Raw genomic sequence first — 16,483 nt, forward strand, 5'->3', positions numbered from 1 at the left:
GCCTTCGGGCCCCCGAAATAAGACAGAGTTCACATCAATTTTCAACCTGAGTTGCAGCGGGAGTGTCCCGCTTTCGAACTAGTTAAGACACCGCTTATAGTAGACCGCTCGTCCGGCGTCTCCTGCTTTCATGAAGGCCTTGGCGAGGCGAGATCCTTGCTCTTCCTTTGTCTCGCTGGAGCTGAGGTCCCATTTGTCTCAATTCATTCGCTAATCAGCTATGCGTCCTCTTGGTGACATGATTCCTACCGTGATGTACCAGTCAATAACGAGCACTAGGAAGGGAATGCCCTCGCCGTAGCACCGCGCACACAAGGCCATCTTGTCTAGAATGATTAGCGTCTGGTACGTGAGCCCCAAAGCAGGCTTGGAATAACTCACTGTGTGTAGGCCGTGTCCCGACTTGATCTGCGTGCTGTCGTAGATCGATGTAAAGTCTTAGAGCAGCCACCGGGGCAGGTCCAATTAGGAGACCCGAACGAGAATTTTGGCAACGTATTGCCACCGTCTGAGGGCCCTCAGCTAATTTAACAACTCTGCAAAGGTGACGGTCCAGCGACTTGATTCGAAGCCTGCTGGCGTTGAGCAGGATACCTGCTCTAATTTAGGGCATGTCCAGATAATCTCTTGACCACATCATGCCAACGTCAGGAGCGCCTCAACTAATTTCCTGAGCGTGCAATTGTGACGATTATATTCACTGATTTCGCGTCCCTAGAATTTCCATCAGCTCCGAGAGCCCAAATCGAGCCGTGGTTTCTAGGTAAATTCTCACCCTGTAAACTCATTGAAGGACCTCAGACGGCGCCAACAAGCGGTCAAAATAAACACGCACCGGGCCCAAATCAGGCGACCTGGATCCCGCGACCCAGAACTGTGGCTCATTTAGGCGTTCTCGACCAACGGTCAAGCGGCTGAGGTGCGGAGTCACAGCTGCACAGCCACAGCCACACCTAACCATCACCGTGCCAATTATGAAGATTGAGTCAGAGCGACATAAGGCTGCCTGAATAATTATTACAATCCTTTTCTCTCTTAATCCTCCAAAATGCGAAAGTCGAAAGGCAAAGGCAAAGCCACCGCTACAAGTTCCACCACATCTTCCGCATCTCCAGATGCAGAGAGCACCGGCGCGATCTTCTTCTGGCACGAATACGGCCACGCTTATGGCTTCCTATCGCAGTGGTACGAGAGCGAATGGGAGCATGAGGGCGCGTCGTATAGCTCGGCGGAGATGTGGATGATGGTGTCGAAAGCGCGGTTGTTTGGGGACGAGGTGGGTGACGCTTCAGTTGCATAATGTCGCGTGAAGCTATAGAGTGGTTGCTGACATGGCGGTTTCCATGCAGGATGTGGCGCAGCGAATGCTGATAGAGACCGATCCGAAAACACATAAGGTTCTAGGGCGACAGGTGACAGATTTTGACCCGAAAGTGTGGGATGACAGTGAGTTGATCAGGACGCTTGATGAGAGTTTTGTTGACATTTGTAGACAAACTGCGGATTGTGGAGGAAGGCAACTGGCACAAGTTCACCAAGAGTAAGCAGGCGGTGGAGCTGCAGAAGTTGTTATTAGCGACTGGGGATCGGGAACTCGTTGAGGTGCGTAGTTGCATATGTTAGAACTGTTAGAAGATGCTGACGATCTTGCAGGCCTCGCCGTTCGATAAGATATGGGGCGTCGGCTTTGCAGAGAAGGGAGCGGAGCGGAATCGTCACAAATGGGGCCAAAACCTGCTCGGAAAGGCCCTGATGACGGTCCGAGAGAGGCTTCGAGAGCACGCAAAGGCTGCTAGTACTACCGAGTAGGCTGCGTGAGGTGGACTTGAGGTTGTGTCCGCTTACGCCCAATCAAAGGCTCGCAAAACGAATCCCTTGCGACTGTTGGGGGTGCATCGCAATGGTATTTCTATTGCCAGAGCGGTAGGCGTTACTAGCAGGTATATGACTGTAGGATGTAGCATGGCAGGATACGGTCCAGTTTGAAAGAAGCAGAGCGATACACCCAGAATCAGAGAGCTGGGAAATAGCTCATCTTACGACCGTTGGGAGGGCTCTGCAGTGGTATCTCTGTTGTCAAAGCGTCGTTATATACCATCCAAATGGAATCAGCTTCGAGAAGGATAATCAGGCTTTAGCATCACCTTGAGACCTCATCAAAGCGCCGCCTTGGCATGGCTGACGAATAGTCGCCGCGATTAGAATAGGGGATGTGGTGTTTTGAGGCGGACAAGCGCTAGAGGTCCAATACCTCGGAGCTGGAGCCGCAAACTAGAAGCTTGAGACGTGGAGAAAAAGTGGGTCGCGGATGACCGACCGCCTCTCTCCACATCACACCGCGATCCTCGAACCACCAGCACCCGATACCACGCCCGCAAAACTGGCCCTCTGATGCAGCTGGGCGCTTCCTCGCCGCCCCTTGAGCCTTTGATATTGCGACAGCGCCGCACACCTTAACTGCTCCGAGTTCCGAGACCCGCCGCCATGTCGACTATGATCACGTTTGCCGCCAAGTCAGTAAAATCTCTCATGTCGCGACAAAAGGCTCATTAGCATCACAGCAACGAGTTCTTCCGGAAGCGGAAGAGAGGTATGGTCATCTCGAGCCATACCAGCCATATTCATTCATTAACTTGATGCAGTTCATCGGGCATGTGAAGCTTGCAAGAAGCGCAGAGTAAGATAATCCGAGTTTGTCGCGGGCAGCGCCCTAACAAAACAAATAGAAGCGCTGCAGCCATACATTTGATGATGATGTAACTCTTGACACCACTACCGAGAGTCCTCCTGATGGTCGGCCCCCAACAACTGACCCTGGAACCTCGCGGACGGACCACTCCGGCCATTCTGGAGATATTCCATCGCATTTCAACGAACTCACTCCTGATTCAGGGAACGAGCAACGACACAGCCCCCAAATCCCACTAGAGAATGTCAGACCCGCGACGCCACCAAGTTTTGTAGGCTATCTCAATCCAGAGGCCGTTCTTCGGGAAGAGATCCACGCCCGTGGACAACCTCCCGCTGCGCATTGCGTTCCACTGGGACAGTGGGTCCAAGGTCGAGAGAACGAACGAGAACCTGAATTTGGAAGTCGACCTGGCCCACCTGACACGCCGATCAATGACACCAGTCTCCCGTCATCCAAGTCAGTGGTAATTCAAGCAGCATTGCAAAACTATCTAGATGCCATCGGAGTATCCATCGTACCAAATCGAGAAAATCAGCAAGCTTTACTCCGTATTTATTTCACCTACGTGCAGCCTCTTTTGCCGATATTGGACGAGAAACTCTTTCTAGCAAGATACGCCAACGACACCGAGTCACGAACGTTGCTCCAAGCCATCTTCATTGTAGCGTCCAAGCATGTCGAAGCCCGACCACATCTAATTCTGTCCGATGATCCACGTCTTCTCAACCCTAGAGAGTTCTCCCAGAGGCTTTACACGTCCGTCGTCACTTCGATAGAGGCGAAACTGGAGACCAATCGTATCGTGCTTGTCCAGGTGTTAGCCCTGATTTCATTACACTGCGAAGGACCTGACGGAGCCGAGGAATCCTCCATGCATTTAGCCCAGGCGATTCATCATGCACACACCTTTGGCCTCCATTTTGGCCGTCAGTGGAAGCATACAAGAGACGAGCACTCCGACAGCCATAACGATATCTTTTGGTGTCTTTGGAGTCTCGACAAAATCAACGCTTGCATCAACGGAAGGCCTTTGATTATGAATGATGCCGACAACGGCCTCACTAAGATTCCAACTGAGATGGACAAGGAGAAACGCCAAAGCCCTTTTGGAGTTTGGCTCCAGATATCTAAGATGTTGGACAAAGTCATTGACTTTTATCGTCCTGGTGTAGACCCTGCGGTGACCGGATGGGAAGACGACGACTTCTTAGGTTTCGAGGAGTTGGTTGGTGATGGAGAGGATAGACTTGAAGGTCCGATGATAAGTATGTGCTTGGTTCTAAATACGTGTCACGTGGCTGACTTCGCTAGCTCTGTTGTCCCTATTCCACCACTCGATGGCGATGGCTTCTCATAAATCGCTCTCGATCAACGACCCGGTTAGAGCAACAGGCTCGAACGTTCGGCAGAGCCTATCAGCGACTCGCGTGATATCAATTCTGACCAGCGAGCCTCCTGAATCTCTGCCACCTTTACCAATAGTACCATACGCTCTGTCTCTAGCGATGAGCGTAGTCTATCGACATTGGCGACAGCGGCGGCTTAAGATGCATCGAAATCGTGCGAAGGAAGAACTCAAGCAATGTGTCAAGATCTTGAACCGCCTCCGAACAGCGTGGTGGTCCGCAGGCGCCATGGCTGACCTAGGCATGGCAGCCTTGAGTAATGACGAGCGAAATAGCAGCAGGCCTAGATCCATACAGCCGTCGACTGGATCAGCGCAGAAGAGCAATGCCACCTCCGCAAATCCCGCAAGCTCGGCATCAAATCAGCAGCAAACGCACTCGAACCATTCAGTTGACTCACGCCTCAACAACTCAGCGCCGACTCCTTTGATGAATTACAACATGAACACTCCAGTTCAGATGCCTGGCCAGCATCCTATCAGCAGCGAGCGTGCGGAACAATTCCCAATGAATGATTTCGACTTTACCGACTCCTCCCCCGACTGGCTGAACTTTGATACTGCTTTCGAAAACTTTGATACCCTACTAGGCAGTTCAGGCGCTGATCTTTCAAACGAGCTCTTCAAGCCGTTCAATTACGAAGGGTTTGATTTCCTGGACTCAACGACTTCGTGATTTGGGGCCAACTTTGTTTCACTATTGATGTACATATATTGGGCCGGGCCGTTATAGTTCACAGGATTCAGATTGACTTTCTACATTACTGCAAAACCTGAGAAGGGCATCGGAAAAGTCCCAGCGACTGCAGAATGCCAAAATGAATCGAGCAGCGGAACGTATTCTTTGTATACACAGGCGAGCTTGGCCAATGTTCAAAATAACTGATGGCATCCATAATAGAGATACCTCACTAGCCACTTTCTTCGACTAATGTGATGAAAGCAATGGAATATATGAAGCTGACGATGAGGTTGAAAGAAAGAGTCCAGGCCCACATGCCGATCACCCGCTGCCGCCGTACACAAAACTTGGCACTTGGCAGGCACCTCGCTAGTACACTAGGGCGATGACGCTCCACCTCATCAAATCTGGGAGTCTTCTGACCTCTAAGCATTACCATAGCCACTATGCCTTCGCCGCTCCGTTATAATTAAATAACATTCACCCATATTCTTGCCTTTGCGCCCACAGCCCACGCTCATTCCCTCGCAACAATGGAGAAAGACTCCCCGCCAGCAGTCGACGGCGACACGTCCCGACCGACACCCATCACGCGCAGAAGCCAGTCATACCGAGCAGATGGCTCAATGCCTCATCCTGAACACCCCCGACGCAGCCAGACCTCCTCCTCAGGCGATCAAACTCGGCGAAGGACGCAACGAAACAAAGCCTTCCACTCTTCACACATTCCACTTCAATCCCACTCATCCCTCGACCTCGATACCACTCGTGTCAACGGACCGCTATCTTTCCTAAACCCAACAAGCGCAAACTTCAACCCTAACTCCAAGTTCGGGAAACACGTCGAGCCCCATTCCACGCACATCCGAGAAGATGAAGAGTCTGAAGCACACGAGAAGTCTTCAGAGGATACCCAGCCAGCCTCCAGCGTTGCCTACAAGTGGACTTCGCGCAACAACCGCAAAGGGCGACATACTCTCCTTGTCAACCCTGCATACGCCAAATCTAGCGCGAAATACACCACACCAGCTCCTACCGCCTCCCTTCGTGGCATTGCTCAAGGCATACTTCGCATGGTCACCACATACCCCATCTGGGACATATCTTACGACGTGGCGGTCCTCTTCACACTCGGTAGTGTGGTATGGGTTATAAACGCGTTCTTCGTCTTCCTCCCACTCATAAAACCCTCCACGGAATTCAAAAACGAGGAATTGACCGGCGGCGGCATCACCGCCTTCATCGGCGCTACAATCTTCGAAATCGGCTCAATACTACTCCTATTCGAAAGCATCAATGAATCCCGCACTGGCTGCTTCGGCTGGGCCGTTTCTCAAGCTCTGGAGGACCATACCTTACAGTTCCACCCCTCGGGCCAAACATGTGTGCATCACCACAGGAACAAACGGAGTTTAGGGGGCACTGCCTCCAGCTCCCACGACAGTATTGCCGAGTCCGACAAGACATGGACATGGTGGCCTTCCACCCATGATCTCCTGACACACCACCTCCACAGCCTCGGCTTTTTGGCTTCCTTCACCCAATTCCTCGCCGCATCCGTCTTCTGGATCTCTGGCTTTACCGCGCTCCCTGGTGTCCTAAACCACCTCTCCACCGGCCTCGAAGCTGGCATCTACTGGACACCGCAAGTGCTTGGCGGCACCGGCTTCGTACTCTCGGGCTTGCTCTTCATGATCGAGACCCAGTCGAAATGGTACAAGCCCGCTCTCGGTACGCTGGGGTGGCACATTGGATTCTGGAATACCATCGGTGGACTCGGGTTCACGCTTTGTCCCGCTTTTGGATATGATACGCACAGTTGGGCGCAGTACCAGGCGAGCTGTAGCACGTTTTGGGGTAGCTGGGCCTTCTTGATAGGTAGTGCGATTCAGTGGTATGAGAGCTTGGGCAAGTGGCCGGTGGAGGTGGATAAAAATATCGGAGTGGGGGTTGAAACAAAAGACGATTCAGGATCGTGATGGTACGAGTACCTCAAATAAGTTCAAGATTTGGTAATGTACGTGTATGTAGGTTCTAATTTACAAACCTGTAACATGTCTGCTTTATTTCACTGCTATCATTCTCTGGGAGAGCAAGGAACTAAGACGTCTAAACCAAGAAGCTTCAGCAATGGTCCTGACACCCTGCTGACACCGTCTGGGGTAGCTCAAAGGTGCCAAAATCTGGAACGCGAATATCCATTCCGAAGCGCGTGAACTAGACGCCCGTCCATTCATTGACAGTTTACTGGCAGCTTCCCATGGCGCTTGTATCTCCGTCTCCGCCTGGCTTGCCTTCTTCATCTCCTCCTCGCCTTAATCCGTTTTCTCCATCCCTCTCCTGCACCACCCTAGTGGCGACATAACGAAAAAAATAAAATCATATTCAGAGAGCAAAAGACCACCCTCCTTGGGGGAGGATGTAGAAACTCCGGGCGTTTACTCCGTCCGCGACGATGGGCTTATGTTTCCACGCTGCGCGGCCTTTCGGGTGATTCTTCGGGAAACTGCCATAATGTCGATTCCTGACAAGGGCTGGATTCGAACTCACAGCCCCTGTAGGTTGTTGGGGTACGACGTCCCGGAAGGGGACGCTGACTACTTTGCGCAGGGCTATTGCCACTGCGCCCGACCGGCCTGCTGCTCGAATTAGTTGGGGGATTGCAGAATTGGCCAAAATATATAGGCTTGTTCTGGGGAGGGATTCACGGAACGCCAACTCATCTCATCTCATCTCTTCCATCTCACGTCTGCCATTTCACCTCTTCTATCTCACGTCTTCCATCTCAAGTCCACAGGTCTTCTATCTCACCTCTTTCCTTTAGATGGAACACCAAAGCCTATCGTCTCAGAGGTTGCGGCGAAAGGTCCGCCAACTCCCAGAGAACCCGCTCGCGAATCCGCTCGAGTTCATTGCATTGGATCTGTGATGCCGTGTCATTTCTAAGCCGACGCTCACCGCCGTCTCACTTCACGTGAGGAGGATATCATCTCACTTCATCTCGCTTCACTTGTTCGGTCGGATCTCACCTTTGCCCAGCTCCTGGCCTTGTAGCTCTACCGCCCCGTTGACCTCCTGTACATCTACAACCTCCTCCACCTCGACCGTATCAACCCGCACACAATCCAGCTAGCTGCTCGGTCTAGCCCTCACACCTTTGCATCCACGGCTCACTTTGACTGGGCCTTGTCTAACGCACGTCGGTACGACTCTCCACCACAGACTTTTCAATATGACCTCCCAGACACCTCCCGCGACCAACGATCAGCAGCAGTATGAGCAGGGAGCAGAGTTGAGTGACGACGACAACGTCCTGACAGAACAGCAACGTCAAGCCGGAGCTGTTCGCCGCGCTGCAGCTGCTTGCCGCGCCCAGGATGAAGCCAGGATCCGCGCCGAAGATGAGGCCAGGACTCGACGTGCACGGGATGAAGCCGCCGCTGCCGACCTCGCCAGACGTTGGGCATATCCCCAGATCTCAGCGGTGGCGTCGCGCCCTCCACTCCCACGAGTGGTCGGCGGATTGAACGTCTGAGCCGTGCCACTAAGCCCCCGACTGGTCCCAAGCGACACCAGCGCACGTAAGCAATCCGACTCCGTATCCGATGGAGCGGCCCAGTCCGAAGTCAACGCGTCGCACCAACCCTCCGGGAGACATCAGACCCAACGCAGGGAATTCGGGACTCGTAGTTAGAAATCCTGATGCGACCGCCGTTCTTGGCCCCTTCAATCGTCAAGCATAGCTCCATGTGCTTATTCGCACCGCCAAAATTAGCTGCATGGCGAATATGCAGGTCTCTCGGGAGGTAGCCGCAGATATTCTCAAGGACCATGGGATTCATCCGGACGGTCTCACTAGTTAGGCCAGTTACCATCACGCCTATTTCGAAGAGCGGCTGGTCAAGAACGCCACATCTTAGCAAGGGAAGATATTGTCGCTGATGTAGCAAACCGAGGAGAGCCTTTGCCCATTGTACCAGCCCTATCTTAGCATCCCACGCGTTCAAGGCAGCCCAATTCCTACACAAATGCCTACTCCTTCTCCACCACGTTCTCGGCATTATTTCAACCGCTCTTGCGTCGAGTTATGGGCCATTGAGGCCTCTCTTCTTCTGTCTCTTTAAGTCCACTATTCTTGACGGAATGTGTTGCGAGCAAACGATAGGAAAGCGCTGGTCCTAGTGGTTTTCTTCTTTGCTTCTCCCATAACTTCTCGCTTGCATGGCGCTTGCTCTCCAATAAATACCCAATAGAATTAATAAAGTACAAGTCTGCGAATCTGACCCATGTAATGACATTTGAGAAGAACGAGAACTTCTTTCCAGTCACGCTCGTTGCATTCTTGTAGACGTAAGGTTAGATATAGTGCTAGGTCATAAGTTTGGACACGCGGAAATCTCACTGCTCAGGCTCGTTTCTTGTTCACTCGACACCACTATGAGGAGTGGCCCCGCCAGCAGGTGTTTAGCTGATTAAAAGGTAGCCTAATTTCCACTGCATCAAACTTCACGATGCGGGTGAGTAGACATTTCGAGCCTCTTCAATGCTAGCAGGTAGTCCGTATGTGAGGGTCCACGGAGTGGGCGAGAGTGAGGTGCGTCGGCAGACTGCAGAAGGGAGATAGTCACCACACTACTGCTATCCCCAACCTCAAGACTCAAGTCACGTGTACACCATACCCAGACAGGAAACGACCCGTCCTCCGACTCTCCTACTGCCACCAACGGCCATACCGGAATTGAGAGCACTACGGTCTTCGCTGATAGAGCTTTACTCACATATTAATCTTCCCCTTAATCTATCAGTACTCCACCTTCATCTATCCAATATCGCTGCTGCCTGCGCCTCACACCCATCAACCTCGTGAACCGCTGTACACCCTCAACAAACCACAGCCACCCATCCATTCCCGCCTGAACCCCTCCCCACCCTGTTCAATATCTCGACGTCCGGATATCACACTATATTCGGCTAACCCCCCGACACCCTTTCCACCCACCGACCAGGCTTCCCAACCTTCACCCCCAGCGCAGTGGCCAGAAGAGATAGATCACCACGCACACCCATCATCGCATCGGCGGCACTGCCCCAATGGATGCATGTGCCGCATGGGTAATGCGTAAGTGGCTGTAGATCCAATATTCCTCAACGACGACGGATAGGAGAACGTTGCATCGGTCGCATCGTTATTAACCTAGATCGCACTCTATGGGAGTGTTTGTTAGAGGTGGCCTGATGGAATGTGGGAGAGAAAGAGGGAGCGAGGGAGATGGTGGGGAAGCTAACGGTCGTAAATTACGGATGGTATTAGAGGGGTTTCAGCAAATATGCGGGACAGCTCATCCCGGGCCGTGCTGTCCCGGCCTAACCAGGGCGGCGTAATTTTCCTCGAGAAAAAGTGAAGCTTTCACGCCTCAAGGCACGAGGGAAGGGAGCAAATGGGCCCATGTCACAGCAGGACAGCGTCGTGTCTTGGCTCTTCTCTCCATCTCATCATCCACCAGGCAGCCGGCCAGATTCCCGGTATGCCTCCCTCCCCCAAAATCCCAAAAGTCCACAAAAGCCGCAGCGGAGCACTAACCGGTTGGCCGCCCCAGTGACCGGTCCCCAGAAAATAAAACCCCTCAACACCAACCACCCAAAAAGCAAGTTTCCACCACCTGGGCTTCTCCAGCATTCGCCCAGGCCCCGTCAAGTCAGAGGCAAGTGAGACGGGCGGGTAAGCGAAGCGAAAGCTGCACTCTGCAAGTGAGCGTGTGGAGAACGAATGGAATCGGGCTGCGCTGCGTTGCGCTGACTTGCTTCCGGTCAGCCTGCAGCCCGCATCGTTCGCCTGCACTTCCTACCTAAGAGGTCCGGGGTCATCTGACCATTCCAAGTACGCCTCACTTACCGGAGTCGCGAAAAAAAAAAAGCAAACTTGGAAAAGCGTGTGTGGTTGCGACGGGCCCGGCTGCGGTGACTGGTTGTTTTGGGTTTGCGTTTGCTTTTGGGCGAATGAGGGCTTTGGATAGGCTGCGTGCGTCTTGAGATCCATGGGTGTCGAGTGAGCATTAGGCTGAATCCACGTTTAGACCTCCAAGCTCGCTTGTGTGGGTGCTTGTGGATTGGGAAAGGCTTCATGTATATGGGTATCAAAGTCAACAATCGCAATTTCCATTTTTACGATCCCAGTGTAGACACGACTGGTAGCCACGCGCTTCGCGGGGGTCGCTAACCAGAAAGTCAATCGTGGGAAAAGAGGATCCGAGTGCAATCTCGCCGACTTTCATGGGTAGTTCGGAAATAGCTTCTATAGCGCGAGGAGACGACTCCGAAAGCGGCCTCCGACCGTCTGGGAGGCCTGGGTGGGATATTCAGAGGTTCGTATCCATGGCGGATCCCGGTGGACCATCATCACGAAGGATCCGTTACGAGAATCCGTGGGTTGGGACGTCGGCAGCAGCATCACAATACTCGCGCATGACTAGAGTTCAGATTTTTGTGTGCTTGCGCGACACGACCGCAGCCGAGTCACAACGTATGTGTTTTGATTCATATCTTCAAGCATCTCGCTCCTCGCTTCTGGCTCTTGCGAGCCAGCATATAGCGTACAGACAAAAACGTAGTAGTGAGCCCAACAAGATGGCTCTGGTATCGAGATCTTTCAAAGAAGTAAAGGAAAGAAGGGGCCGTCGTCATGACGACATGAATGAACGTGAATCAATCTCCACTGCGGAACCTCCCATGCTCGCCGTGGTGGATGGACCATTAAGTAGGCAATACTCTTCAACTCCATGTAAATGCGAATAGGACCACAAGCTTTGCTCCCCCCCCGTTGTGGCCACAACCCGACCAGGTAACAACTCCGTGAAGTAAGGAACGAGAAAACACCACCGCCATCTAGGCATTTGCGCGCTGTTGAACTTGCTGACAACCTCCCAATGTAAATAAGAAAACCGGTAATAAGACAACCATCCGGGATGAACAACGCTGAGACCGGAAACGTTTTCTAATCGTTCATCAGAGCTATCCTCCATCCAGGACAAAGGTAATAATGTCTCCTCCAAAGATACTAGGTGGAATCCGGGTATGTTCCGGAAGCATCGTTCTCTCTCGCTCGGCAGATTCCGGATGCGCCGATAGGTCTAAGTTTTCGCAACGCCGGAACACTCGATTCGGATAAATAAAGGACCACACCAACACCGCTGCAGAAAAGGGACAACAACCACACACGCTTTCATCTCTTCATGACTTTTGTGAACAAGAAAAACAAATGGGGGCTATATAAACACATCGTGGCAAGAAGCGTATTTCATCGATTAGGAACGGTCCGTACAGTGTGGCCAAGCCAGGCAGTCCGGTCAATATACGTGGACTGGGGCGGCCATCATTGGAGGCTGGAACGAGACGTGCTTGACGAGGTTGACCGCCTGGACGAAGGGATTGTACCACGCGGTGGGTGGCGGGGAAACGTATGAAGATTGGATTCCGCGGGAAGAACCTTTTGGCGCAGCCGGAACATGGGTGAAGGAGGAAGTTGACGAGGCAGATGAGACTGACGAACTGGAAGAGAACACAGAATCATTGTCCGAGTCGGAGCTTCCGGAAGACGTGGAGTGTTGCGTATAGGGTAGCTCCAAGTGGGATGGGACGTAAAGTGGTGCGGGGAGGGTGACTGGAGGGCCAGTATGTACCTGATAGATTCCGTTGAAGGCAGTATCTCTGGCATAATCCACTGGCTTGAAGGGGGGCGAGGGAAGCGGCGCGGGGGCTGCAGACCTCGTGGTAAATATTGAGCAGTTCAGAATCAATTGCCTCAGCTCCGGAATGGTAATCCGCTTGGCAGGATTGTACTCAAAAATACGCTTGAGAATGGAATCCAGCTCAGCAGATAACGGGAGAATGGACCGTAAGAACTTGGGATCCTTCATGTACGCCCGGAATGTGGTATCCTCGAACGAGGCACGCTTCCACGGGTTGCGCCCACAGGTGAGATTGACCAGAATGACTCCTAGGGACCAGACATCGTTGGGAGCAGATGCATAGCAGGAATAGGCCTTAGGCGAGGAAGTCTGGCATTCTGAGGGGAAGGTTAGTATCTGACTCGGGCTGTGACCAAATGATTAAAGGCGAGGAAAATTACCTGGTGACATGTAGAAAGTCGAACCGCATCCGAAATCCGAGGTGAGGTGGTCGGCAGTGGCAAGTCCAAAGTCGGCAAGCTTGACGGTATGTCCTTGGTCGGTGACCAGGATATTCTCAGGCTTCAGGTCCCGGTGGTAGATTCCGATGGAATGGCAGTACTCCACGGCATCCAAGATCTGGAGAAAGGCCCGCTTGGCAAGGGCATCGTTCCCAGTATACTTGCCTCGTTCGGTGATGTTGGAAAACAAATCACCCTCCGGGCAGTACTCAATGACCACGTATGTGCAGTCAGGAGAGTCCATGATCTTTACCAAGGAAACCACATTGGGATGGGCGGACGCCTGGTGGTGAAGCTGGATCTCGCGCTGCTGGAACTTCCGCTGGCGGGGCTCCAAACCTAGCTTGTTCAGTGCCTTGACGGCATAGGGAATGCTTGTATGAATGTCCACGGCTGTGTACACCACGCCATAGGCTCCGACTCCAAGGATGCCTGTCAGTTGCAGACGGCCGGCCAGGATCTGGCCTAGACGTTCTTCCGGCGCGCAGAATCCATTAAGGGTGGGCGATGCGGGAGGGGTGGGCAACATGCTGTGGTGGGCGCGGAGAGGGGGTCCTCACGATCCAGCTAAGGCCGCAAGGAAGGCAGAGTCCGGGAGTCCAAAGGGATCCTGTGCGCGGCTCAAGAAAAAGAGAACGGCAACGTATTAAAGAGATAGAGAGCAGATGGACGCGAGCAGGTCGTCGTAGATGAGGGGGCGAGGGGTGAAGCAGGTGGAGCACTGAGGTAGAGACGACGAGGAGGCTGAGGGAGCGTGGGCAAGCAGACAAGTGGTGAAGGAGTGCGGGTGGTGAAGTGTAGGTCGCGGTGGTTGATCGGGAGGCAGGCCTGCGAGTATGATGTATGTAGTCTGCGCGGTGGCCGGGGTGGGCTGGGGCTGGGTGATGAGTGGTGCAGGAGGCTTGGGGTCGTGGAGTGGGCCGTTGCAGGGCGAGACAGCCCTCTACAAATAGGAAGGAGCGCGCTAGGCTCGCGCTATGACGAGAGCAGCGGCTTTTGCATCGCGTGCATCGCCGCCATGCAAGAACAGTGGGCCGCCAGAACGCCCGTGGGAGGCAACAAGGAGCGTTGCCGGCCCACTCACGGCAGCCCTGGCGCAGGAATCGGGATCCATGGCCCTCCTGCATCACCCCAACACGCACGCCCTCACCCAACCCTGAGCACACCGGCGGGCTGACCGCTGGGAGCAGGGCGTGGTCCCGCCTCGAGATGCCGCCCTGGCCGGGGCTCTCTGTAGCGCCGTGTCATGCCATCCACCAGACCTCACCAAGCGGCCGCCCCAGCAACATGCATGCAGCCATCATCAGCGCCAGCCGAACAGGAAGAGGCCAGCGAGCAGCAGACGGGCAGCGAGCAGAGAGAAGCAAGCCGACGGAGAAGGTGCACAGACAGACGCCGACGCCCGGCTGGTCTTTCCAGCCCAAGCCGATCAGCTGTAGGGTCGCATTTTTCGTCGCCATCAGTGACCGTTCCTCGCATCGCCATGCTCTCCAGGCTCGCTCCGACGTCGAGAGTCGCTTCAGGTGCCTCGTCGGCTGCTTGTCTGGTGGCGCTGATGCTGCCTGCGGCCGGTTGCTTTGACACTCGTTCAGTGACACACGGCTGGGGCTCGACGCACTCCGCGCAGCAGAAGCCCCGACAAACCCGACGAGCTGCATGCATTGCCCTACGCCCACACCGGCTAGCCGCTCGGGACCAGCGACTCCACGGCGAGGGCTCAAGGGAGCAACGCAGCGGCTGCTCACGGCTCCACCAGCGCTGAGCGCTGCGCAGAACGGCTCGGGCGACGCGTTGCTCTGCACTCCACAGCCCTGGGTCCCTCTCTTTCGTCCTGTCACGCGTGCCGCTGCCGTCCGCCGTAGAGTGCTCTGCTCCTTGTTCATTGTGTTGCTGGGCCGTCACGCAGCGTCAGCCAGCTGGAGACGGGAGGCAAAAATACCACACCCAGCAGCACGCGGCTCCATGCACTTTTGCGAGCGAGCCGGCTAGCGTTGCACGGCGCCGCAACGAGGCGCTGGACGGGCGTCTGCCTCTGGTCTCTCTGGCTCCGATCACACCGGCACCCGTCTTGCAGCACTTCGTAGCGAGCACAGGCTGCCGTTGTGGGCGAGATTGGGCATGGGCGATCCGCAATGGAGCGTGGTGCTGGTTGGCCCGAGAGGCGAGCGCTGCGGAGCGCGAAAGCGATGACACGCCCTTGTCCCAGCAGTCGACGCCATGATGCTCGCCAGCACCGCGGCCATGACGAAACCAGCTCGCGACATGCTGATCGCTCCAACAAGTCATGGCACCCGCCTGCCTCAACTCGGCCGCCCGCCGCTCCTAGTCCCCGCTCGGTGCCTCTTGGCGCAGGCATGTGATGTGGCGGACACGCCCTGGCCGGGGCATATTCATAGCACCCAGGCGCCCAGCGTCACGTTTCGCCTTGATGCTTGCCAGCCAGCCAGCCGGTGCATTCCTTTGAGTCGAAACAAAGGAAGGGAGGGGTGGACGATGTGCAAACACCGCCCGCACACCCGTGCCGTCTAATTTTGCTGCATTCCAGCTGACAACGAATGAGACTTTGGTCGTCACCCGCCTGGCATCTGGCCGCGAAAGTTGGCCGTCGTGCTGGAGGGACAGCTGGCCTCTGTGAGGTGATTCGCGGGCGGTGACTCTTCTGGAAGGCTGGCGGCGTGCAACCCACAGTTTGCTCGCCCCGTTTCACGCCGTCGAGCCATTGGCCGCCCCAATATATTGCCAATCTCAAACGGCGAGCGGCGGACGTGTTAGTCATCGCTCCACGCGTTCTGCCCGTCTCGTGTGAGTAATTTGCAGCACTCATCGGGGCAAAGCGCTGGTGGCACGCCACGGCAAACTCTGTAGCGCCAGCCCTGACACGCCCAGCCGTTTGCCGTGCGGACGAGATGGGAGATCGTGCAGACGGAGAAATTTCCATGGCACGCCAATCACCACTCTGCGTTCCTTGCTCATCTTGTTTTGCCCATCGCTGCCTCCAATGCCTCGTCACAAGACCTCAACCACGGCCATCTTCCCGCCCGAGAACCATCATTAACCTCGCTGGGCCGCCCCCGGCAGCGTCAGCCAGCGAGTGAAGACGCGAGCTGGCTTGCGCACTGGCGAACTGAGAGCGAACGGCGCTGCGACTGTCTCCGCACCCAACAACGTGGCCGGTTGCGCAATCAGGATGAGCCCACAAAGGCTCGCGCCCAGTCTCACGATGGGCACGCCCAATGCAGCAAGCCAAGTCGCCACCGGTCGATGAATCCAATAGGACGGCTGAGCTAGGCGTGGACTTGGGCCCGTATCGATGCCCGTTGAGCGTTGGTGTGCCTCCGCGTGCATCGCTGGCCGCAATCTAGGCCAGGAGGCGTCCATGGCTGACGGCCGTGCTGGGAAGCGATCCTGCTTGGTGGCCGGCACCTGCGTCTTTTCGCTCCCGGGTCATCCGTGCTGGTGACGAACCAGTCAAGGCGTCCCGCAGCGCCAGAAGCCCAGTTTTGGCGGATTCCAAGCGGG

General features: G+C 54.8%; 8 protein-coding genes across 8 annotated transcripts; 5 read left to right on the top strand and 3 right to left on the bottom strand.

Moving 5' to 3' along the window:
- The first annotated feature begins 718 nt into the window (after window positions 1-718).
- Window positions 719-2,209, top strand: BDZ99DRAFT_460108 (DUF1768-domain-containing protein). Its single transcript, XM_033719317.1, has 4 exons — window positions 719-1,276; window positions 1,350-1,446; window positions 1,493-1,602; window positions 1,654-2,209. The coding sequence occupies exons 1-4, from the start codon at window positions 1,049-1,051 to the stop codon at window positions 1,807-1,809; spliced, it is 591 nt and encodes a 196-aa protein (XP_033581426.1). The 5' UTR covers window positions 719-1,048; the 3' UTR covers window positions 1,810-2,209.
- Window positions 2,210-2,383: 174 nt separating this feature from the next.
- Window positions 2,384-5,013, top strand: BDZ99DRAFT_410999 (uncharacterized protein). Its single transcript, XM_033716607.1, has 5 exons — window positions 2,384-2,513; window positions 2,562-2,590; window positions 2,643-2,677; window positions 2,727-3,957; window positions 4,004-5,013. Exons 1-5 carry the CDS (start codon window positions 2,485-2,487, stop codon window positions 4,771-4,773), a joined length of 2,094 nt encoding a protein of 697 aa, XP_033581427.1. The 5' UTR covers window positions 2,384-2,484; the 3' UTR covers window positions 4,774-5,013.
- Window positions 5,014-5,405: 392 nt separating this feature from the next.
- On the top strand, window positions 5,406-6,758 carry BDZ99DRAFT_381099 (uncharacterized protein; the record flags this gene model as incomplete). Its single annotated transcript, XM_033715219.1, has 1 exon — window positions 5,406-6,758. One exon carries the CDS (start codon window positions 5,406-5,408, stop codon window positions 6,756-6,758), a length of 1,353 nt encoding a protein of 450 aa, XP_033581428.1.
- A 789-nt stretch (window positions 6,759-7,547) lies between these two features.
- BDZ99DRAFT_238136 (uncharacterized protein) lies at window positions 7,548-8,360 on the top strand. The gene has a single exon (XM_033713584.1). It carries the CDS (start codon window positions 8,012-8,014, stop codon window positions 8,312-8,314), a length of 303 nt encoding a protein of 100 aa, XP_033581429.1. The 5' UTR covers window positions 7,548-8,011; the 3' UTR covers window positions 8,315-8,360.
- A 2,507-nt stretch (window positions 8,361-10,867) lies between these two features.
- On the top strand, window positions 10,868-11,847 carry BDZ99DRAFT_238079 (uncharacterized protein). Its single transcript, XM_033713583.1, has one exon. The coding sequence runs from the start codon at window positions 11,050-11,052 to the stop codon at window positions 11,569-11,571; it is 522 nt and encodes a 173-aa protein (XP_033581430.1). The 5' UTR covers window positions 10,868-11,049; the 3' UTR covers window positions 11,572-11,847.
- Window positions 11,848-12,122: 275 nt separating this feature from the next.
- BDZ99DRAFT_381100 (Pkinase-domain-containing protein) lies at window positions 12,123-13,493 on the bottom strand (the record flags this gene model as incomplete). Its single annotated transcript, XM_033715220.1, has 2 exons — window positions 12,123-12,841; window positions 12,905-13,493. 2 exons carry the CDS (start codon window positions 13,491-13,493, stop codon window positions 12,123-12,125), a joined length of 1,308 nt encoding a protein of 435 aa, XP_033581431.1.
- A 715-nt stretch (window positions 13,494-14,208) lies between these two features.
- BDZ99DRAFT_517055 (uncharacterized protein) lies at window positions 14,209-14,847 on the bottom strand (the record flags this gene model as incomplete). The annotated part of the gene is made up of 1 exon (XM_033725131.1): window positions 14,209-14,847. One exon carries the CDS (start codon window positions 14,845-14,847, stop codon window positions 14,209-14,211), a length of 639 nt encoding a protein of 212 aa, XP_033581432.1.
- Window positions 14,848-15,980: 1,133 nt separating this feature from the next.
- On the bottom strand, window positions 15,981-16,470 carry BDZ99DRAFT_460117 (uncharacterized protein). Its single transcript, XM_033719318.1, has one exon. The coding sequence runs from the start codon at window positions 16,340-16,342 to the stop codon at window positions 16,016-16,018; it is 327 nt and encodes a 108-aa protein (XP_033581433.1). The 5' UTR covers window positions 16,343-16,470; the 3' UTR covers window positions 15,981-16,015.
- Between the last annotated feature and the right edge of the window lie 13 nt (window positions 16,471-16,483).

Source organism: Mytilinidion resinicola (genome assembly GCF_010093595.1).
Source record: "Mytilinidion resinicola strain CBS 304.34 unplaced genomic scaffold BDZ99scaffold_4, whole genome shotgun sequence".
In the NCBI taxonomy this organism is placed as follows: domain Eukaryota; kingdom Fungi; phylum Ascomycota; class Dothideomycetes; order Mytilinidiales; family Mytilinidiaceae; genus Mytilinidion; species Mytilinidion resinicola.

What these genes read in the sequence shown, in the direction of transcription:
- BDZ99DRAFT_460108 (XM_033719317.1), top strand. Translation starts at nt 1,049, where the DNA reads ATGCGAAAGTCGAAAGGCAAAGGCAAAGCCACCGCTACAAGTTCCACC. An exon ending in CGCGGTTGTTTGGGGACGAG is followed by an intron (nt 1,277 to 1,349) that starts GTGGGTGACGCT and finishes GTTTCCATGCAG; the next exon opens with GATGTGGCGCAGCGAATGCT. An exon ending in GGGATCGGGAACTCGTTGAG is followed by an intron (nt 1,603 to 1,653) that starts GTGCGTAGTTGC and finishes ACGATCTTGCAG; the next exon opens with GCCTCGCCGTTCGATAAGAT.
- BDZ99DRAFT_410999 (XM_033716607.1), top strand. Translation starts at nt 2,485, where the DNA reads ATGTCGACTATGATCACGTTTGCCGCCAA. An exon ending in CTTCCGGAAGCGGAAGAGAG is followed by an intron (nt 2,591 to 2,642) that starts GTATGGTCATCT and finishes AACTTGATGCAG; the next exon opens with TTCATCGGGCATGTGAAGCT. An exon ending in AAGCTTGCAAGAAGCGCAGA is followed by an intron (nt 2,678 to 2,726) that starts GTAAGATAATCC and finishes CAAAACAAATAG; the next exon opens with AAGCGCTGCAGCCATACATT.
- BDZ99DRAFT_238136 (XM_033713584.1), top strand. Translation starts at nt 8,012, where the DNA reads ATGACCTCCCAGACACCTCCCGCGACCAACGATCAGCAGCAGTATGAG.
- BDZ99DRAFT_238079 (XM_033713583.1), top strand. Translation starts at nt 11,050, where the DNA reads ATGGGTAGTTCGGAAATAGCTTCTATAGCGCGAGGAGACGACTCCGAA.
- BDZ99DRAFT_460117 (XM_033719318.1), bottom strand. Translation starts at nt 16,342, where the DNA reads ATGGACGCCTCCTGGCCTAGATTGCGGCCAGCGATGCACGCGGAGGCA.